This window comes from Podarcis gaigeae (assembly GCF_964106915.1).
Source record: "Podarcis gaigeae genome assembly, chromosome: 3".
Taxonomy (NCBI): domain Eukaryota; kingdom Metazoa; phylum Chordata; class Lepidosauria; order Squamata; family Lacertidae; genus Podarcis; species Podarcis gaigeae.
This window is the reverse complement of record NC_139680.1, coordinates 102,100,644-102,124,443: the sequence shown is the minus strand read 5'-3', so window position 1 is coordinate 102,124,443 and position 23,800 is coordinate 102,100,644. Positions and strand designations below refer to the sequence as shown.

Genomic DNA, 23,800 nt, shown 5'->3' with positions numbered 1-23,800 from the left:
AAAGGCAATCGACAGAGCAGAGCAGGTCATGGGCAGAATTACTCTAAACACCCGTCAACCACGCGGCCATAAAACTCGCCTGACCAGTTCCAATTGGGCAACGCCAGGGAGAATTTATTCCCTATAAGCATTGCTGCAGCTTATTAAGCAGAGAGACACGGCTGTCAAGCAGGAAGTTGCAGGAACACTGGGCTGGTCCAATCTGTTTTGAGCCAGACAAATTAATTGGAACGACTTTCAAACAGTTTTGTGGCTGTAATTCTGCAAACAGTAGTCTATTCATGTCATCTGTACAATGTGTTAAGTGGGTTTCTACATAAACAAGATTCCAGTGGCTATTGCTCAGGCCTGCCCCCTTCATTGCCTACTTGATGACAGGCCTGAGCTAAATCAACCCGGACAGTACCTACAATGCACATAAAACAGATCCAGAACTCGCCCCAAACCAGGCCCCTTTTTATAGAAGGGCCCCCTTAGCCCTAGGCAGCCCAGAGAGCAGAACCTCCATCTTTCAGAAAGCATCGCTGAGAGGCAGAAAGGCAACTAAGAAAGCTATTGCTGTTAATTTATTAACAAATAACAACAACAACAACAACTATTATTATTATCATCATCATTATCATTACCATTATCATTATCATTATCATTATTTGCCGTAAGGTCCAGGAACAGTTACAACAATTAAAACACCATGTGAAAAACAGTTTAAAACAACTTACAATAACTGAAATAAAACAGGTTCTAAAAACATATCTCTCAAGTGTCAAAAGCCAGGGCAACGACTACAGAAATGCAACAATGGATCCATGGATCATGTACAAAATCCAGGTGTACGGTGCAAATTCCAGCACTAGCTGGTGGTGCAGTAGGGTGGAGACACCCTTCTGCCACCGGCATCGCTGCAACCTGCCAAGGTGAGCCACCAGGAGTGGTGGCTTGGCCCCGGTGGGGCATACATGCAGCCTTGACCTTGCTGCTGCCTTGTCCACTCGATCTTTATCCATCCACGAAAGCTGCAGTGGTGCTGATGTCCGGAGACTGGCTTCACGGCTCTGCCCCAACCCACTGCTGAATGCCATGAAGGACAACAGATAGTGCTAACATTCCTTTTGGACAGTTGCAGGGACATTGAGATGAAAACACACCCAGTGATTTTGTTCTTATTACCCTAATTTTCCACCAGGCCTGAGAGGGCATGGCTTTGACTGACTCCAGCTACAAAAGCTGAGGCTGTTGAACAAACTATTGGCCTGGGGTTTTGTTGTTATGGGGCAGGTGGGTTCTTGCTGTTGGTTTTCTCTATCTTTAATTTAGATTCTGTTGTGATTTGTGTGGAAAGTGTTCAGTTTGTTTTTGTATTTTTAAATGTTTAATTTATTGTTTATGACTACTTTTCTTCTGTTGTACTTAGGTATGTTTTCCCCATGTTGTAAGCCACCTTGAGAATCTTTTTGAAATGTGGAAGGGCAGATTGCAAAAAAAATACGTGTATGTATAAAAAAGCATACAAAGTTATCCAAATACACTGATAATCTAAACACATACAATATATAAAAGACTAGATAGCCACCATTGAATAAAGCAGGCAACTTTAGCTTTAGCTTTAAAGATATTGGCTAAGTACCCCAAAACAATCTTGGTAGTTTCGGGAGTATCATCCCTCAATAAATATTGGACTACAGACCCTTCATAAATTGATATTTTAAGCTGTAAGGGAGTCACTAGGAGGTCTCTGCGATTGGAGTCGAAAAGAGGACAATCCAAAATTATGTGATGTATTGTATCTGCTGTTTTCTTTTTTATATATACTGTACTAATTTTTATTAAATTTTCTGTTTTACAATTTCTCAGCGCTGAGCTGAGATGAATGCTGAGAGGAACGCCGGGGGAATCAGTGTTTTACTGATAAGGTGAGGAGGAAAACAATGTATGTATAAGGTATTTCTTGTTTGTTTGTTTGTTTGTTTGTTTGTTTGTTTGTTTGAAATGAAAACAAGGCTGGGATACATCAAAATACTACATCCCAGAAGCAATGTAACATTAAACTGCCTTCCCCTCCCATGCATCAATTCTGAATATTTTTAGGAGGCATGTTAGGCATGTTGCAAAAAGAAAACAAAAACAAAAATCTGGTCCACTTTAAAGAAAAAAGGCACTGCAAATGTCAAGAGATGCTCAGTTCAAGGTACTGGAATATTTTAGTGCAAAATTTGGTAACCCTGCTGCCGAGAGAAAGGCCAACCATCTTTGCTGTGGAAAAAAATCTGTTATTGCAGTGGGTTGAAGTGAGTCAGAAGCAATGTAAAACAATGGTTTGGCATTCTGTGGATGGGCATTGCTGAACCCCCAGCTAGAAACTTGGTTTCAAGTCTACAAGCAAACCATGGTTTACTGGCTCCGGGAGGAAATGGCAAACTGTGCCTTTCCTGACTGCAGGAAGAAGAAGAGTTTGGATTTGATGTCCCGCTTTATCACTACCTGAAGGAGTCTCAAAGCGGCTAACAATCTCCTTTTCCCTTCCTCCCCCACAACAAACACTCTGTGAGGTGAGTGAGGCTGAGAGACTTCAGAGAATGCATAAACCATGGCAAGTCAGTATATGAAACCATGATTCAAAGAGGGTCTGGAAACCATGGTTAAGCAACCCTATCTTCTCTACGCATTTGTTAGGCACACATTTTATTTCCGCATTCCACAGATTTCAAGTCTTCAGCTTTACTTTCTAATTTTCACCCCAACTTTCCAGAGATTGTAGCACTTGCCAAATGATCTTCTCACACTTCAAATCTTGCTTAGAAGAAGAAGAAAGCTGGTCTCCAATCCAAACTTTGGATTAAGCAGTAAGGATTTTGAAAGATTTGTGACAAGCTACTCAGACTTAAATTAGAAAAAGGGGGGACTCACTTGGCTAGAGTACATGTCCTTTCTAAAGAGACTGTAACTGCCAGAATATTTTAAAACATGTCAGTTTTGATGCCCACAAATTCATTTAAATAAGGCTTGGGTCTTGACAAACTAACAGTATGGTTTCTTCATACTGTATGAGTGTTTTATTATCAGAGACTGGATAGCAATAAGACCCTTCACGTTTATGTGTTTTAAGCCTGTATTTTTTAAAAAAATAAATAGATGTTTTCCTGGACACACCTGAGAATTCAGGCGGAAAAAGGCATTTGGGCAGATTTTCTGCAAATCAGAAAAATGTCCAGGAAAACCTGGACGTATAGCAAGGGGGTATAAAATATTTTAGAAGTCATTTTAAACAGTTCAGCAACTTTGTCCAGATTTTCACTTTTGAGAATATGGCAACCCTACTTCAAGCAAAAAGGGAAACAAAAAATGAATGTACAGCTATAAGACAATCAAGAGAATAAAACTGATTACGCAATGCTTTTAAGAAACGAAAGCTATAAATTCAAATGGTTTCATATACAAAATTGTTTTATATACGCTCTTACTGTTAAATCGCTTCAAGATGTTTCCCGAGAAGCAATTCATAAATGGAACGAGACAAACAAATCATATCAAATGTTTTCAAATACGTTATTTTCTAAATGGTTGGAAATGTGTACGTAGAAATTTTATTTCCCCTACGCACCCCCCCCCCCCCAAAATTGGCTAAAAGTACCGGTTACCAGGTGCGGTAGAAGTGGTCTGTTTTCTATCCAACCTCAAGGAACTGCTATATTTTCTGCAGTGTACCTTAAAAGTAGTGCCTGCTTTCTGCTGGTCAACGACAGGCAACCCCCAAAAGTAGCTCTGCTGACCACAGGTCCTCTCGTCTTTAAATCAGCCCTTTTGCACATTTCAAAACAGCTATCACACTTCCCCCATAATCTTCTTTTCTCTAAGCTAAAGATGCCCTGGTCTTCCCAGCCTTTTCCCACATGGCCTAGATTCCAAAGCCCTTATTATCTCCAGTGCTGTTCTGCAAACCCAGCTCCCTTCTCAGTTCCTTGGAACACAGCATGAAAAACTAGCTACTGATCTCACATGCAACTGCCACCATTTCCCTGGGAAAATTCTCTATTTCCTGGACCCTGCGCTTGGTGAATCAAGGCTCCCCATTTTGTTTTCAGGGTGTGTGTGTGTTGTGTGCATGCGCTAGACCTGTCATTGATCAGGGTTCAGTTCTCTCTACAGGAAAAGCCTGCAGGACTTAAATTTAGGATGGCCGCTTACGTATCACTAAGGAAACAGGAAATTCATCAAAAGAAATCATCTTGAGTCAAAGGATGCAACTTTGCATCAGCTAATTTATACACACAGGTGCAATTTAATATATAATTACTATAATTAATCCAAAAATACAATTAGCATCAAGGCCAGCTGGCGCTACATGGCAAAATACCTGGGCAAATGTTTGCTTAAATAATTTCTAAAACGCTTTGTACAATGACCTCTCTATAAAGCTTGCAGGCGTATAACGATCACACAAAGCGCATTTGTGTGTGTCAGTTTCACCAATGTATTTGTGTTTATGCACACTTTCCCTCAATATATGCACTTTCAACAATGTCTGGTTATGAAACTGCACAGCAAAATTTGGATAATGGTGAAGTTCGAAGGACAGCTGTGTTTTGGTTCACCTACGGATTAAGAAACGGCGTTCTGTGTGCTGCTCTGGTGCCGGTTCGCCGGAGCAGCTTCGTCACGCTGGCCACGTGACCTGGAAGTGTCTGTGGACAGCGCTGGCTCCCGGCCTCTAGAGTGAGATGAGCGCACAACCCTAGAGTCTGTCAAGACTGGCCCGTACGGGCAGGGGTACCTTTACCTTTACCTTTACTGATTAAGAAAATGCTTCAAATTGAATTATTTTCCTTATCCTTATCCTAACCTGATTAGGTGGGAGCTCTCTTGACTCACCCTGGCTGCCAGCCCTTGGTACCTATGTGGCTAGGTCTCAGCCTAAATTGCATTTTGACTACATTGCCTAAATTGCATTTTGACTACAGTAAACTGCCCAGTGTGATCTTTGGATGAATAATATAATATACAATAATATAACAATATAGTGGAAAAGCAAAGTCTTCCATATGCATAACCCTAGACATTTTATGCATGCTGCGCTGATAAAACTCAATGCATAAGAAAGGAGAACAGTATCGTTAGAAGGGAAACGACGTCTGCGCCACGAGTCTGCTATGAACACAGCATGTTGAAGCATAAGAAGAGGTCAACGTGCGGCTGACCTGCACTAAAATGATTATGATTTAATTCCGTGTCCTCTGGTTACAGCAGAACTCCTGGCTCTGTCAGCTGCAGTGAGTTATCACAGCAGGCAAGGGGAGGCCAAGCAAAAAGCTGAGAAGCAGGGGCAGTCACTGAGGCAACCTTTACAATTAAATCAGCACACAGAGAGCAGCAGTTTTGTTGGCTACAGCATGATCCTTGCAAGGGCTACTGCCCAAATGCCCAAATGAATGTGTTCTGTACCCTGCGTGTGCATCTCGTTTATCTGTTCTTTTCCTTCCTTCTATCCATACCAGCCTCTGCTGGAGGAATATCCTTTTCCAACAAAGAGTTTCGTTTTGAGTAAGAAGCTCGCTGGTGCAAAACGCAGCGCTTTAAGAGTGGAATCGGAAAGAAAGCGTTGCAGCGCGGGATATTCCGGCTCACCCCGCCAGCCTGCCATGGCTTCTATGGTTCTGTGATACTTCATTCCATTCCCCCTCCCCAGCAGTAGACACTCAGCACTCTCAGTCATCTTCAGAGTATTTGGGGGAACCCCCTCCCGATGTTTTTTTCCAACTTCCACAAACCTAGGGATTTCCCCAAGCATACTGATGCTGCCTGGTTGTTTCTCTGCAGCCCCATTTTGGCCACAAAACCATTATAGCAGTAACTCATTGCTTAAGTTAATTGCTATTATATTTTACTAGTGTTATGATCAGTCTCCCCCAGTGTGATGGGGCCAGGTGGTCCAAGCTGTACTCAAACTCAAAGGGAGGGAGCTTTATGAAACCCACAAGTCCCCCCCCCCAAGAAAAAAACCTGACTCCCTCAATTTAATTTGTTCATTTCTATCTTGCTGGCATCCGTCTGTCTCGGGAGACAATGGAGGAGTGAGCCTTTGGGGTTAAAGCTAAAATGTTGGAAGGTTGCAGCGCTTGCTGTGGCAGTAGAGACCAAACAGGGGAGACATGTTTTGTTGCAGCTGGGGCAGAAGAAGGCGTCCAGTTGTGCTGCTACAGATGCACCTTGGCTTTCTTCTTCGCAGAAGTCATTCCTCCTATGGTCACTGCTCTGGATACACAACCTGATCGCCTGCCGCCAGGCACTGCAGTCACCTGCAAGAGGTTCCCATGTGGCAGCGTTGATGTTGCCAGTCTTCATGCCACCCGCAGACTGTCTCGCCAGAGTGGTGCATGCTCTAGTTATCTCCCGCTTGGACTACCGCAATGCGCTCTATGTGGGGCTACCTTTGAAGGTGACTTGGAAACTACAACTAATCCAGAATGCGGCAACTAGACTGGTGACTGGGAGCGGTTGCCGAGACCATATAACACCGGTCTTGAAAGATCTTCATTGGCTCCCAGTATGTTTCCAAGCACAATTCAAAGTGTTGGTGCTGACCTTTAAAGCCCTAAACGGCCTTGGCCCAGCATACCTGAAGGAGCGTCTCCACCCCTATCGTTCTGCCCGGGCACTGAGGTCCAGCGCCGAGGGCCTTCTGGTGGTTCCCTCACTGCGAGAAGCCAAGTTACAGGAAACCAGACAGAGGGCCTTCTTGGTAGTGGCGCCCGCCCTGTGGAACACCCTCTCACCAGATGTCAAAGGAAAAAACCAACTACCACACTTTTAGACGACATCTGAAGGCAGCCCTGTTTAGGGAAGCTTTTAATATCTGAAGGACTATTGTATTTTAATATTTTGTTGGAAGCCGCTCAGAGTGGCTGGGGAAATAATAATAATAATAATAATAATAATAATAATGTCACGTTTGCAGAGTTGGTCTGCCAACAAGGCTGATGCCCGTTGTATCTAGTAATAATTGCAAAACAATTCCCTTTCTGCAGTTGATTCCAAGACACACCCAGCCCTGATTTCTTACTGGGGCACACTAGGGCAGGTGATAACTCCTTAGTTATCCATCTTGTGGATGTCTCCTTAACAACAGTTTTAATTGGGTGATCTAAGGGTTCAGCTCCATGCCTCTGAAGGCTTCACCTGCTGTTTATGCCAATCAATCCTCTCTTAAAGGGACAGAAAACAGTCCAGAACTTTTAGCTTTCCGGCCAGTTGGCACCCCTTGGTTCCCAGAAACCTTTTTCAAGGTCTGAAAGCAGACCTTGGAATGCTGTTGTCTGATCCTTACCAGGCTTACTCAAAAGCAAGCCCTATTTATTTTACTTGTAAAACTAACATCCTGGCCACAAGGGGCAACAGGCACATCACGCCAAAGATTACCAAAAACAAATGTCTTTTATTTTTTTAAAAAACACCAGAAAGATATTTCTCATGCACAAGATTTACTCCTTAAAAATTCGGCCATTACCCACATTGCCCCACCCCAAATAAACTCCAAAACACAATAAAGAAGTCCTTTTCTAGCTTCCTAAAGCTTAAAAAACAACTCAAAACTGGCAAAGCTCTCTAGGGCAAGAATGCCACGCCAAGAGCGAAATGCATTCTTAAACCCTGCAGAGGGTGGAGAAAGCTACTTTGGGGGGCAATTTAGAGGGGGGAGACACCAGATGGAAGAAGGTTTAAGTGCTCCTTATATTGCTTTCAGTGCTGCCTTCCTAAGAATAAAACTGGCATTTTTGCTTTAACTTGTGTTGTGAATTTCATGGGGTGTGAACAGGAACCTTAGGGACATCCATGCGTTGTTGGACTTCAACTCCTATCAGCCCCAGCCAGCCTGGGCAATGGTCAGGCATGATGGGAGTTGTAGTCCAACAAGACATGGAGGGCACCAGGCTCCCCACCATACTATAAAAAAGTATGGTTCTCGGTCCTATTTATTTATTCACTACATAAATAAGGGTAGAGATGGAATACAAGTTTCATTGTTGACCATGCTGGCTGTGGTTGTTGAACTCCACTGGCAACTGGATGGCCACAGATTTATATAAAGCCACCCAATAACGTTGTTCTGTCCCTAGCCTGAGAGCACAATACTAATACTACTACTAATAGTCATTTTATTTATTTATACCCCACCCATCTGTCTTGGGTGCCCCAGCCACATAAAATGACAAAATGAAATTAAATTGTTTAAAAATCCAGCATACAGAAGAGTAAAAGTAGATGAAAATATGATTATGACCAATAAGCACATTGCTTTTTATTTTTTTTAAAAAAAGCCTTGGAGGAGGAGAATGTCATCTCACCTGGTGTCAAAATGACAGGTAAGGATTCCAGAGTTGGGAGGGGGAGAGAAGGGGGGGGAAAGAAACTGTTGATTTGCAGCCCATTTTAGCTTGTGTGCTTTCACTCACGATCCCATTTTGTTTCCACATAACTCCCTGGTTTTTATTTTAAAATCTCCTAAAGCCACATTTCAAAGCCATATTTTGATATAGTTAATATTTCCAAGAACTGTGTTGCAATGCTCCAAGAAGGGGGGGGGGGGAGCCAGGAGATGGAGAGGTATGGGTCAGATCACTTAGCACACCAGGATTAACAGAGTTCAGATTCCTGGTTCTGACAAATCCTGACAGAATGGAGGAGCATCAACCACTTCAACCTGGAAAAAACACAGCTTGCCTCAGTCTGTTCTTGTTTCAATCAAGATGGCTACCCTGGCGCAGAACGATAGAAAGTGCACAGCCGTTGATAACCTAGGGTAGCCATATTTCAAAAAGTGAAAATCCGAACACAAAAGTTGAGCTTTTCTTCGGCAAAGTTGTTGAGCTATTTTTAAGGAAACGCACCAAAATCTACATTTCCGACATAGGCTGCCATACATCCGGACATTTCTGCAATTTGCACCCTGGATAACCACAACCTGCTTCCCCGAAGGTTCTTCCTTCACATCCTCCACAACAACCTGCGTCTTTTTGAATATACTAATACAGAAAGGGAAGCCAGAGGCAGCAACTTAAAGGAAAGTTCTGAGGGAGGAACAGAGTTCTGTTTGGACCAGGGTTGGGGAGCGTCCTCAGTTGGGGAAAGACAAGAGCTGCAATATCCCGCTTCAGATACAACGGCGAATCAAGGAGACCCCTGTCGCCTTCGCACTGAGGTAAAGTGCCAACAGACATCTCCACTGCAGTGAAATGCAATTAAGCAATACTTTCATTTATCACGAAACAAATCAGGCAGTGGAAAACGGGGCAGTCTGAAAGGAGAGCATCTTGCTGACATGTCTTTGGAGCTGGCAAGACTGTGGCGTGGAAGAAATGGAAGGGGGTGTGGGGGTGTGCAATCACGGGACAGTCAAACAAATCCTTGCTAACCTTCCCACCGCCACCCCCCAATCATACACACAAACCAAAAAGAAACAGAAAAATTTCTGAGTTTGGAAGGCCCCTTGTTTAGACAGAGGTTCTTAAATTCAGGCCAGCATATAAAGCTTAAGTGCAGCTTTATTGCATTCTTTCACAGAAACCCAAGGAATGTGCGACTAAAACCTGTGATATCTCACTTTAATTCAAGCAATGTGATTGTTTGCAATGGAGGAGCTTCCTTCTCCTCCCCTATAAGGAGGACCACAGTGCAGCCATTTTTCAGCGACTGCTTCGGAACAAGCTGCGGCAGGGCTGAGGTGGGCACTTGACAAGGCCTGTGCCACCAAATGGCGGGAGGGTGGCATGCATTGCCAACCCCTGGAGCATCCCCCAACCCTGCTGTTCAGATGGAAGAAAACAAAAGAGACAGCTGTGGGTGAACCCCCCACCTTTCCCACACAACCTGAGGCGCAGGTGGCTTGCGGCTAGGCGTACCTACGGCGTAGTGGTTAGCATGCTAGGACTAGGACCTGGGGGTCAAGGGTTCAAATCCCCACCAGGCCATGAAGGTCCCTGGGTGACCTTGGGCCAGTCACTTTCTCTCTCTCAGCCAAACCTGCCTCACAGAGTTGCTGAAGAGGATAAAAATGGGAAGGAGACGAACAATGCCTGCCACCTTGAGCCCTTTGGAGGAAAGGTGGGGTACAATTGCAATAAATAAACAAATGCAATAAATAAATAAATCAAGCAAGCAAGCCAAAGGAGGTGGCAAGTCCTCTGTTAGTCACTCGTTGAGCTTCCTAGCCAAGTGGGGATTTGAACCCTGATCTTCCAGGTCCTAGTCTGACACACTAACTTGGCCCTGAATGGCTGTGGTGATGAACCTGGCCTGCCCTGTAGAAAACCCTCACTTTTCTGTACCCCCTGTTCAGGAGAAAAAAACCCACAAACTCCAACGCAAGGGCTAAATAATTTAGGTAATGAAGCAATCTGGATAACGTATGTTCGGATGATGATAATGATAATGTAGATTGTGGGAGGCGTTAATGCTCAAAAGAACTCAGAGATGTTATTGCAGTGGTCCTTCACAACCGTCGTGTTCAAGCTGATAAAGGCCTCTCTTTCCAATTGTCAGGATCAATGCCTCTCTTTCCCATTGTCCGGCTGCAAGTGCCTCGTTTGCGTAGCCGAAGGGACACCATTCACACACTAAAGGTAAAGGCTGAGCTACCATAAATTTGGAAGGTAGAAACCTGAAGAATCGATTAGAGGGGGAGACAGTAGACAAGAATGAAAGAAGAAGAAGGAGGAGGAGGAGGAGGAGGAGAAAAAATGGAATCTTCTCACTGAATTCATGAAGTATGCTATAAATGTTGATGAATGTAACAATTTTTCTATGTGGTAAAATATTAATATATACACACACATAAATGTATAATGTAAGTATTTATAATGTGTGTATGTATTAATATTTTACCACATAGAAAAACTGTTACATTCATCAACATTTATGTTATATTTATTCTTCAGTAAGAAGATTCCATTTATCTTTATTTTTTTCCGCTCTGGTCTACCACCTCTCCCTATGTAATGTGTTCATCAATGTGAGGTGTTGTTTTTAAAGATTCAAAAAAATGTATTTTTTAAAAACAGGAAAAATAGCAATAGCACAAAAAAAGAGAGGTATGTCCTTTTTTTGGGGGGGGGGAATCCCAAGCTTTGCAGAAGTACAAAAAAAGGAACAAACTCAAGGCAGGGGAGGGAAAACAACCTAATTTGGACTGTTCGGTAGCCATCTATCTGCCTAATACCAGGCAAGGATATTTCCTCAGCTAGAACAGAACTGTCTAATCTGAGTGACAGCAGCTCTCCAGGGTCCTGGAGGAGAGGGCTTTCCCATCACCTCCTGCCTGACCCTTTTCCATGGAGACCCCAGGGCTTCCTCTGTAGGCTCTTCTGCATGCATGGCATGTGTTCTCTTCCACGAAACTACAGTTTGGTCAATGCACTGCAATGGAAAGTGTAATGCTGGTGGTCAACAAAAGAGGTTTAAAGTCTGTCTCAAGGCAAATCTTTAAAAAAGTAGTGTAAACACTGACAACTGGGAAACACTTGCCTGTGAGCGCTCCAGTTGGAAAACAACCTTTACCAGAGGTGTCATGGGCTTTGAAGACACTCGAACTCAGGACGCAATGGAGAAATGTGCTAAGAGGAAGGCATGCTTGGCAAATCCACATTGTGATCAACTCCCGCCCGGGAACCAATGTCCTCACTATGGAAGGACATGTGGATCCAGAATTGGCCTCCACAGTCACTTACGGACTCATTGTTAAAACCGTGTTCATGGAAGACAATCTACGAGTGATCGCAAAAGAGAGAAGAGAAAGAGATTGGGAAGAGCCTGATGAGGTTACCCAAGGTCCCTTCCAACTCTACAGTTTTATACTTCTATGACTCTATGGAAAAAGGACGAGGGTGGCGCTGTGGGTTAAACCACAGAGCCTAGGACTTGCCGATCAGAAGGTCGGCGGTTCGAATCCCCATGACGGGGTGAGCTCCCATTGCTCGGTCTCGGCTCCTGCCATCCTAGCAGTTCGAAAGCACGTCAAAGTGCAAGTAGATAAATAGGTACTGCTCTGGCGGGAAGTAAACGGCGTTTCCGTGGGCTGCTCTGGTTCACCAGAAGCGGCTTAGTCATGCTGGCCACATGACCCGGAAGCTGAACGCTGGCTCCCTCGGCCAGTAAAGCAAGATGAGCGCCACAACCCCAGAGTCGTCTGCGACTGGACCTAATGGTTAGGGGTCCCTTTACCTTTATCTTATGACTCTAGGATCTCAACCTAATGGCTTGACTGTAGCTTGCTCTCTGTATTCAGCCCTGCACTTACTTTCCTCGATGTGACAATGGAGGACTAAGATGCCTTGTGATTCATGAAGGCACAGCCACACAAGATGTGCATCTTTCGCTCCACACAAGTCAGTTTGCTCGATGGAGATGTCCGTCGCAAACCTGGCACCCAGAAATATCCATGTTGTCACAACTGGACCCTTACTGGTAGCTAAATGTGCCTTGCACTCAGGGAATTTCGAACACTGGAATTGGCCCATGGTGACTTAGGTGTGAAGGAAACAAACTTCTATTCATGCTCAGATGTGATTATAGATTCTATATATTACTAGATATCATTCTATATATAAATATATTATTATATTTTTACTTTACATACACCAAGCCTAACACTTAGCTTTCAAAGCATGTTCCGGGGGTGAATTTTTGGCTTAAATAAACTCCTATGTTGAATTTAACCCACTGCTCTGGCCTGGGAGTTTCTGAGCCTGCAGTGTTGCTGAAGTGAAGCAGGCATAAACCTGATCAAACTCTTGATTGGGAGGCTGGCAGGAACCTCTTGTAAGAGCAGGACAGAAGAACTATCTGCGTTTTTAAAAATGCTTCAGGTCCTGTTTTCAAAAGGCATGATTAACAATTAATCCTATGCATACTTTGGGGGGGGGGACATATCCTCACAACAGTGTTATGGTTATTATTCCTTGAGGCAGAAAGATAGCATTTTTTAAAAAAACAACGCCATAATAATATTTCCATTTTACAGATGTGGAACAAAGTAAAGAGGAAAATCAGTGGGGCTTAAGGTCATAAGACAAACCCTTCTAGATCAGATCAAGGCCTTTCTAGGCTAGGATCCTGTTTCCTACAATGGCCAACTGGATGCCTATGGGAAGCCAACTGTTCTTACCTAATATTGTTCCCCTGGAAATTGTTCTTCAGCGCCTCTGATTCTGGAGGTAGTCACAATGGCAAGTAGCCTTTCACAACCTTATTAAAAGTACATGTGATTGAAACCAGGTAGCTTAGAGACATATGAACCTAGAGTCCTCATTTCCAGGCCCGGTATGTTCTCCTCCCTATTACACAAACTCACTTCAAAGCAAAATTATCAGAGCATCAGTTGTACACTCCCAGATAAGTCTACACCCAGCCTCCTAATTGTGACAAAACAGGCTGCATGTTAGCTTTGAGCCTGATGTGCTAAGGTCAGAAGCTTCGATTTATTATTTATGTAGAACCATCAATTCAACAAGGTGCTTTGTACGGTGGTGTATCTATCATCTATCTATCTATCTATCTATCTATCTATCTATCTATCTATCTATCTCTATCTATCTATCTATCTATCTATCTATCTATCTATCTATATAAAATCCACCTTTAGGAGCTTACAATCTGAAGTTCATCAAAGAAGGGAGAATACAACAAAAAGGGGAAGAGCCTGTAACAACGTACTAATATTATAAATAGAGGACTGGGACATTGAACTAAAAGGATGAATTTGAATTTGAGGATTATAACAGAGCTGGGAGGTAACAGTGGAAAGATGCTCTGGCAGAGAATTCTAGGCATAAAAGTTGACCAATGCCAATCAAAGCCCTTCCTTCAAAGCACACATTTGTCACTGTCATGCCATAGCACTTCATCCAAGCTGGCCTACTATTTTTCTTCACGATGGCTGCAAGGGTTGATCTTCTCAGAGAACGCTCTTAAGAAGTCAGAGGTATTTGAGATGCACAGCCGCGCATGTAGCCTTTTGGGCTGTATCCAACATTTGTCCCATTCAAAGTAAGCCCGTTGAAATTAATGGACGTGACAAATGTAGGTCCATAGATTTCAGTGGATCTACTCTGAGTATAACTTGGCTGCCTATATAGCCCTGCAGCCGGTTTTTGCAATGTTTGAGAGGCAGTTGTTAGAACTTGAAGCCTGCAAGCATCAAGGAATCTTTGCCCTATTCTAGGCATAAGCTTTTCCATTCTGTAGTTCATGATGTTCCCTGAGCATTAAACCTCTAAAAGCCAGTGTTCAACACTCTAGAAAAATCATACCAGTCTCAAAACCTGTTGCCAAAGATGCACCATTGCCACAAATAGCTATATTTCTAACTGCTGCTTTCAAAAATGGCCATTGCTGTAAGTATGCAGTCCTCCCCCCGCCCCGTCGCCCACCACACTAAAGCATTCCTTGACCTCATCCCACCATTAAACCATTTGATACATGGCAGCAATTGTATAAAATAAGGTCTCCCATTGGCCATCTCCTGAGATTCAGATGTAGCCCATGTAAGTCAATAAAGGATTGGATTGTTTGGAGAATTGCCGAATATTCCACAATCTAAATGGAAAACTGCTTTGTGCATGCATGCCGTGTTAGCACAACAGTTGCTATCGTGATTTTTTAGCACTCTACTTGTGTATCGCTGCTCTGTAACCATGGAATCAGTCTACATCACAGTCATAACAGAGAGAAAGAGAAAAAATATCTAGCATCTTCCTGCAGAAGAACAAAACACTCCAATCTCTTAAAACCCATCCGTCTTCAATGGGTGGAATGACCCGCCTTCAAGTCATCCCAATGGCACTGCTGTCTCCCTCTTAGTGATGTTTGTGTTGACTTAGAAGAAAGTAAGAGAGGAGACATAAATGTACAATAAAAACAAATTAACATTGGGGTCAAGCGTTGCAGGTTGGGATGAGAGGGATCTGGAGTCTCAAAAACAGACAGTTTCAATCTCAAACAGCATGTTGAAATATATGAAATGAACTACGGCAACCAAAGCAAGGGAAATGACTAACTGCAATGGGATTGTGTCTCCCCATCAAAAACAATAGAGTGCTCTTTTTTAATGCACAGAATTGGCTCCGGTGCCATCTCTACATATAGATTCCTGAACTATTGTTCTAGAATTCTGGAACACTCCTTCGTGCCGACATTCCCAGATAAAGAATGACATTTGCTTGCAACCGCACCACTGATAATTATCTTTAAGTTTTTACTGAGGAATGTAATCAAGCTGTTAATATGCTGATAGGACATGTTATCAGCGCGCTTGGATTTTGGCAACTCTTAACCTAATAAGAAAATGCAGCTCTGGGAGCAGCGCACCAGAGCATTATGCTAGATGCTAACAGAAAACCAGCTGTAAGACATCAGAGATTTAACATGTCAGATCTTAATGTTCCCTTAATACAGGGGTGGTGGGTAAACCTGCAGCCCACCAGATGTTCCCAATCCACCAGCCCCAGCCAACATGACTAATGGTCATGTTGGGTTGATGAGAGCTGTAGTCCAACCCCATCTGGAGGGTCAAATGTTCGCCATTCTTGCTCTAATACCTGCTGTTGGGGACCGGAAAAAGACAGTGTTTGCCCAAATTATGAGTAGGAACATGAAGAGTTTGAGCACTGGTCCATTTAGCTAAGTATTTTCCATATAGTCCAACCGCCTGCAACGCAAGAATATTTTGCCCAGCGTGGGGCTTGAACCCATGACCTTGAGATTAAGAGTCTCACGCTCTACTGGCTAAGCTGAGTCCTACCTGGACGTCTTTCCCTAAAAATAGCATTGCAAAGAAAAACAAAATGAAACACTAACAACAAAGTAGGGGCAAGGTAAAAGGTAAAGGTACCCCTGCCCGTACGGGCCAGTCTTGACAGACTCTGGGGTTGTGCGCCCATCTCACTCAAGAGGCCAGGGGCCAGCGCTGTCCGGAGACACTTCCGGGTCACGTGGCCAGCGTGACATCGCTGCTCTGGCGAGCCAGAGCCGCACACGGAAACGCCGTTTACCTTCCCGCTGGTAAGCGGTCCCTATTTATCTACTTGCACCCGGAGGTGCTTTCGAACTGCTAGGTTGGCAGGTGCTGGGACCGAGCAGCGGGAGCGCACCCCGCCGCAGGGATTCGAACCGCCAACCTTTCGATCGGCAAGTCCTAGGCGCTGAGGCTTTAACCCACAGCGCCACCTGCGTCCCGTAGGGGCAAAAGAGAATGCAATTAAAGGAAACTGGGAGATCGAATACATACTTAAAATTGTTATTTGAACAAGGCTGCCCTCACTGTCAGAGACAGTATGCTGGGAATTACAAGTGAGAAAAGTGCTTTTGGGGGCTCCCCATCAGCTTCTGGCTGGCCACTATGAGAGCAGAATGAGAGCGGGCCTTTGGTCTGATCCAGAAAGGCTTTCCCCAAGTTCCGAATCATTCCTTCGCTCGTACAATTTTTATAAAAGCAAATGCAAGGAATCAAAGGGCATGTTACATGAATGTTCAATTAATGTATGTATAACCTTTATGCGTGCATAAGCCGATTTAGACCACCTCAGACTATTTATGTCAGGCATCCCCAAACTCGGCCCTCCAGCTGTTTTTGGACTATAACTCCCATCATCCTTAGCTAACAGGACTAGTGGTCAGGGATGATGGGAATTGTAGTCCCCAAAAAACAGCTGGAGGGCCAAGTTTGGAGATGCCTGATTTATGTGGATTTTAATTTGAACTGTACTGCTATTTAAATGCACGTTACTAGGGGCCGGTTTATCCCTTACGGAGATGAGGGATGTGTTTGTCCACTTTGCAGCCTGGGATGAAAACTGCAGTGTTTGAGAGAAGGAGGGAGGTATTACGTGTGTGTGTGTGTGTGTGTGTGTGTGAGAGAGAGAGAGAGAGAGAGAGAGAGAGAGAGAGAAACAGGGGAGGCATAGGGGCAGTGGTTCATCAGGGTAAATAGAGCACTGCCCCCCCACACCAGTGTGCCCTCAGTTAGCCCCCACCTGCTAGCCTCCTTACTGAGGACCAATCAGGGAGTGGCTCTGCCTGTCACTGCCTCTGGCTCCACCCTTTGCTGCCTTCACTCCTACCAGTTCCAGTGAGAACCAGCCACCAATGTATTTCTGGGGCAGGCGTATTTAATGTTAAAAGGCAAGTGATAATCTCCCGATAAGATCATGTGACATGGAGAACACTAATGGACCATTAGAGATATGGAATCAGTGAGACAGAATGGGTCAACTCAAGGCAAAGAGGTGTTTTATTTTTATCTTGTTAATCGGCAGTATATAAATTTAATAAATGAGGATGATGTAACACTAGGGTAGGCAACCCAGCACTGTCCAGACTACAACTCCCATCATCCCTGACTTTCGGTCATGGTGACTGAGATTGATGGGAGATGTAGTCCAACAGTCGCTGCCTAGAAACCGCTTTCCCACCCCTGTTTAAAACAACAAGCTGGTTATTGATGCAGCAAATGGGATTCACTGATCAATCATCATGCAACTACTAGCATTTAATAAAATAAAATAAAATATTACCACTCCTGTTGATTTTACGGCATCTTATCTGACACTGAACCCACTGATGACAAAGGTTTATTTTTTTAATTTTTAATCATGAATTCAGGAAGCCACTTTCAGGAAGAAGAAAAATAATACAAACTCATTTCAATTTGTTTCTTTTTCAAGATAGCCCTAAGCTTCCCCTTCCCCAGCGCCCCCATTTAAAAAACTATGGTGATTTACGTCAACGTAAGGATTTCTCTTTTTAAATTACCAATACAATTCTATATTGCTTTCTGCTTCTTTATACCCGTGCCAATGGATATTTGCTTAAGGCCACGTCACGTATTACATTTTAAAGTGTACGCTTAAAAAGAAATGTTTCAGAGTACTCTTAGAAATGCCAGCATAACGAACACACTAGGCAGTGTACGTGGGGTGTCAACACAGTCTTCCATCCAGGAACACACCATGCAAGATGTGCCTTCAGATCATGGCTTTGGGACATCTGAATACCAAGATGGGGCACCTTTGGCCTTGAAGATGTTGACAGGCTGCAGCTCCCTCCAGCCCCAGTCAACATCTGGAGTTGTAGTCCAACAACATCTGTAGGGGAACAAGTTTCTCACATTCCTATTAATGGGACCCTGTTTGTTCCAAAAGTAAAGTTCCCTATTTTCTCCAGCATTACTTTTCCTAGAGCTTCCAAAATTAATACCCTTTTTAGCTAGAACACTAACTACGTTGCAAATCGGGACGCAATCTTGGGGCGGCAGCAAGACATCTTACCAAAAACAATAGCAACCCAGCATCCACACTTAAATGCTGACAGCATATGGCTTCATCAGTCAATTTCTAAATGCTTCCTGTGAGATGGCGATGCCAACGCAGATAGACCTGCACCAGTCAATTTGTTCCCGCTGATTTATTCCTTTTATACCATATCAGAAAAGACAGCGCAAATATTTCTTAAGTCTGATGTATCATCACCAAACAATGATGTTCCAAATTCATGACTCTTTACTGTTTGAGGAGGTGGGCAGCTCAGCACAGTGTGGCTCAGCTGGGAATTTGCTTCTTCCAGTGGTTTTTTTCTTTTATTTGCAAGGGAAAGATTATAAACACCCTGGCTCCTATCGATCTGTGCAAAAAGGGAGGTGAATTCAGCATCCTTGCAAACCTAGAGCAGTCCTCCTTGTGTTGCCATCAAAACCTCCCAGCTTCAATATATATCCAGTTTAAAAAAATGGTTCTCAGAAAATATAACTAAGAAAAGCCTCCGGCTGAAAACTTGCAAAAGCTGCTGTCAATCAAAGTACACAGCACTGCACTGAGTGGTATCCTGCAAGAGAGAAGTTGGTGGATGTGGTCGAAAACACACTTGCAGTGTTTCCAGGTATTTGCTTACAGGACAGAACATATGTGCTCAGACCACGTCCACCACAGAATGCCTGTCTGCCTTCACCAGCTTCCTATGTTCATTGCCAATTCTGCTCAAGATCTAAGACAGGATCAACAACACCCTCTTGGGTTGAGTTCCTGCACACTGCAAGACCCAAAGTCTTTTCACCTGCTAATGCGGCCCAGCAAGATAGCAGATCTCAGACAAGCAAGCTCAGTCAATCCCTGCCAAGACATGTGGAAAGTCAGCCTCTCTTGGTCTTCCCATCTGTAAAATAGGAATAGCAACCACACAAGATTGTTCTGAACCTAAAGGCTGCAAGCTACTTTGTTTGTGTGATGTGCCATGTAAATAATCATAACAACAAGGGCTGCCAAAATATGTCTGCAGGCCCAGATAATATTGCAGGTTATAATATTGCAAGTTTAGCATTACTTCCAGTGTCTTAAGCCTAAAGATACTCCCATCTTCACCAACCAAAACTGTAACCTTCATATGGTATCCTTTGGAGTAAACCCAGGGAATTGCCGGAAATAATTCCAAGGGAAAGGATTGGGATCAAAGCTTGCATATACCATTATTCAGTTCATGTACCACAGTACTAATCTCTGGGGTTTAGATTCTGATCAGACATACATTTTTTTCTACTTGCAACAGATAACTAGTTTAAATAGTGTGCAGAGGAATGTAACGTGTGAAATTGAAACAAGGATGCACCCCAGATCTTGTCTACTTCCTAGCCAATTCATAAAGCAGGCTGGAGTATCTCAAATGTATATTTATAATACCATAATGTCAGTGCGGGGAAATGTTCTTCATGGTTATGCACTTCATACCCTCAGTTAAATCATGGTAAGATGCCTCAAAATCAAACAAGAATCTTAGTTTGTATTGATAAGCCAACTCCCCCCCCCCCCTGAAAATACACACTACATACAACTGACAACAATTGCTCAGGTGTTTATATGGCCAAACGACACAGCTGTTCTCTGAAAGTCCAATTACATTCCACTTTCACAGTCCTGCCCTGTAAGCCTTGCCCCATCAACCCTACGGAGGTGAGCATTTTAAGGCCTACTAAAACGTTACTTCATCCCCAGGAGTCTGGGGTGAAGCTATTACATCCACAGACCCCACACTTGCGGGCCAGGAGATTTCATGGTCAAATATACAGTGGGTTCCCCAGTTCATTCATTTATTACTCACAAGCTCAAAACCCATTCTCAGTATCACCCCAAACAGAATCCAATGGAGCCGGGCAACACCTGAGACAATTTAATGCCACCTCTGCCAGACACATCTCCCACACTCAAATGAGACTGCTTTATTATCAACCTTATTTTTCAAGCTAGCTTTCATGCTGCCTGGGTTGTGGATGGTCTCGGGCTCTAGACAACTGTTTTCCACCACCTCTTAACCCTCTTAAGATTGTGACATCCAAGTTATGCCCTTTTCGTGAGGGGAAGACAAGGAATCATTAAGCATCAGGATGCTTTTAAAAAGTGCAAACGGACAACTTTGTCGATCGTGCAGGCCGTAGAAAGCAGCAGAGAGCCAGGAAGTCTCAGAGTCTGGGTACCATATCTAAGAATCTGATGCTGTTCTTTCCTTGATACATGCCTGGCCTGTTTGGGATTTTGTGTGGTGCATGCATGCGAGGGAAGACATGAAAAAAAGTAGCTCATCATTTGTTTTTGCCATCAAGGAGCCGGGTAATTACGGCAAAAGATTGTGGAGATTCAAGTGTAGCATTATTATAACCCAAAGGCATCATGAGCCCAATTCTCCTGAGGCTGCAGAGGTGGCAAGACATGTTTTCTTAAGCACAGGAAATGAGAAGAAAATAGACAGTATAGGGTTAGCCTTATTGAGTATGTAAGGCAATGGCGCTACCTGGGGAAGGTCGTGTCTCCCAGGATGAGCAACACGTGAAAGCAAAACTAATGGGATTCAGACCATATCGTGGTGGGTTTTCTTTTGAGGAGAAATCATGCCTTCATTCTCACAAAGCAGGCAAGACAGCCTCGACATCTACGTGAACAGCTCAGCCACCTGCCTCAGCATCAACAAAGCCCTCCATCTAAGGGCCATGTCATGCCTTCCAAGACATCTGTCAAACAAGGGGGGGGGCATGCGTTTCCATCCAGCTTGAAGCCCAACCTGCCACAGACACCTGCACAGCCTGAAACCTCTCAGTGCCGCGGACGTGTGTGTATGTACGACGCGAACACTCACCCAGTCCTCAAAGTGGCGGCTCCCGTTCTGCAGCAAGTCCTCAAACTGGATGGTGCAGTTGGCCACGAAATCGTCGTACCCAATGGGGGCATCGTGGAAAACGGCCATCTCGATCTTCCGGCCATTGCAAACGTCCGTGACAAACTCATCGTTCCAGGCAGGGCTATTGGTCTTCTGCTTGGTCGAGGTCTGGCCGATCCGGGAGTCGTCCACATTGAGGGCAATGTAAGGGTCCAGCAGGAAGGTCTGTGGTTTGGGACCCACCGCATGCCGCAGGGACCAAGCTGTGGGCTTGAGATTCACCGCTTCGCAGATTTTTATTTTCAGCATGCCATTGAAAACCACCATGGTTAGATGGCTTCACTAGTTGTTGTTGTTGTTTAATTTTTCCCTGGGATTAAAGCACACACTCTGAAGTGCGGAGGGATCCGAGGAGATTTCTCCAATAAATAAGAAGGCAGGTTGGAGTGGAAGGAGGTGCAGGCTTCAGAACAGCAGGGCGGCGGGAAAGGGGGGGGGGGCTCTCTCCTTTTGTTGCTTTTTTCTGCTACCTGTGATTATTTAGCCCTTCCTCTCGCGACGCCCGGGGAATACACACACGCCTGCATGCAGACATGCATCGAGGTCTCGTCCTTTCTCTGCCTGTGTGTGTTTCCTAACGGAAAAACAAGGAAGGGACGGGAGGGGAGGGGAGGGGGGGAGACGTCCCTGCTTGCAGGAATCCAAAATGCAATCGGAGCAAAATCAGAGGAGCCTCTGGATAGAGAGAAACAGACTTTCTTTCCCCCCTCCTCCTCCGCACCCCCCCTTTTTAGATCATAATCCTGGATCAGTCTTCTGCACACAAACACACACACACAGAAAAACAATCCGAAGCTCTTGCACACGCTAGTGCTGTCTTGTCTGTGCGCGGCGGCGGCGGCGGCGGCAGCCCAGGAGGAGGGAGGAAGAAGGGGGAGTTTGAAAAATAATAACAAAACCCACCCAGAAGCAGCAAAGCGAGCGAGCCGCCCTGGCTGCTCCGCCGCCTCCCCGGCTGGGAGACGAAGCAGCAGAGAAATCACACAGTCCAGCCCAGCCAGGGAACCTTACATCCGCCTCGGCTGCAGGAGCCTCCTCGCCGCCTTCTCCTCCTCCGCCTCCTCCTCTTCCAAGGCCAAGGATCCAGTGGATCGAATCCAAGGCATGGGGAGAAGCGGCTCCGGATCCGACTGCTCAGCGCGGGAGTTCAACTTACGGAGCTTATTTTTTAAAAAATAAAATAATAATAGATCTAGAACAAAAATAATAATAATAATATATTTCGCCAAACGACCCAAACCAGCACGGCGATGGGTTGCTCTCTCTCTCTCTCCGGCTCGCTCCCTTGGCACTCGCTCTCCCCTCGCTCGCTCGCTCGCTCGCTCTCTCCGGGCGCTCGCTGTTTTTGCGCCGCTCGCCCGCCTGGTGTGTCTGGCGCTGGGCTGGAGGAGCCCTACCCCACCTCTCGCTCTCTCTCTCGCTCGCTCTCTGGGTCTGTCTCCCTAATGCAGGAAATGCGCAAAAGACGTCAGTGTGTGTGCCTGCGAGCGAGGCAGCGCGAGTGCGCGAAGAGAAAGTTTTTGCCTGTTGGGGGAGCACTTTGAGCGATCGCCGGCGAGCAACAGCTCCGAGCGGGGAAGGCAAAGGAGAGCAGCCGCCGCCGCTGCAGCTGCTTCTCCTCCCGGGGTCGTGACTTTCAGCCGATCCCCGGGCGCAAGAGGGCTCCGTGCGCCCCGCTTTACGCGCGCCTCGCCGCTGCGTCTCCAAGAGCCGCTTCTTTTCAAACCGGGCCGCTTTTCGCCTTGCCTCTTGCTCGCTTGTTTTTCCTTTAAAGACGTCTCTCTCTCTCTGGTTCGCCTTCCTTATCACCGGCCTGGGAGCCTAAGGGGGCTCCCTATCGGGAGACTCCTCTTGGAAAAGGCAATCAAAGGCGATAAAAGAGTAACCACGACAATGATGCCTCCGTTCAAATCGCAAGCAGGGCAAAGGGAACCGTCGACGCCCAGCCCCTCAAATCCCGCTCAAGGCGAAGGCTGCCAGGCTTCTTGTCAAGCACATAGCCTTTCCCACAGCGCGTCAAAGTCAAGGAACAGGCCTCTTCGCATCTGAATTTGGCATACAAATGGGCCAGAGAGATGTTATCACAGGCCATAGTTAAAAGACTGTGGGACTCACTGCCACAAGAGGCGACGGTGGCCATCAGCTTGGATAGCTTTAAAAGACGGTTATATGAATTCATGGAGGAGGGCTACTAGCCCTGATGGCTATCCTCTGTCGCCACTGGAATAAAAGGAGGTTGGAGGGTCATCTGTCATGGATGAGATTCTTGCATTGCAGGGGGTTGGACTAGATGTCCCTTGGGGGTCCCTTTCCAGCTGGGCAATTCTGTGATAACAGTGGGTGGGAATCACAGGTGGACAGAACTGTGTTGCACTTGCCTGCTTCTCACAGACATGGGGTTGGCCGCTGTGAGAACAGGATGCTGACCTTGTGGGGATTTCGGTCTGATGGAGCAGGCACCTCTTTTGTCCTTCTGCATAATCCATATGAAGGCCACCAAAAAATTGCATGAATCATCCTAGAATTAGAAAGGACTCTGAGGGTCATCTAGTTTAACCCCCTG

General features: G+C 45.1%; 1 protein-coding gene across 1 annotated transcript in view; it reads right to left on the bottom strand.

Moving 5' to 3' along the window:
* Window positions 1–23,135, bottom strand: part of PRKCE (protein kinase C epsilon) — a 308,928-nt gene extending 285,793 nt beyond the window's left edge. The window contains exon 1 of the mRNA XM_083733311.1: window positions 21,157–23,135. Within this exon, the coding sequence (XP_083589437.1) occupies window positions 21,157–21,504 (348 nt within the window). The 5' untranslated portion in view covers window positions 21,505–23,135. The remainder of the gene's footprint in view (window positions 1–21,156) is intronic.
* Between the last annotated feature and the right edge of the window lie 665 nt (window positions 23,136–23,800).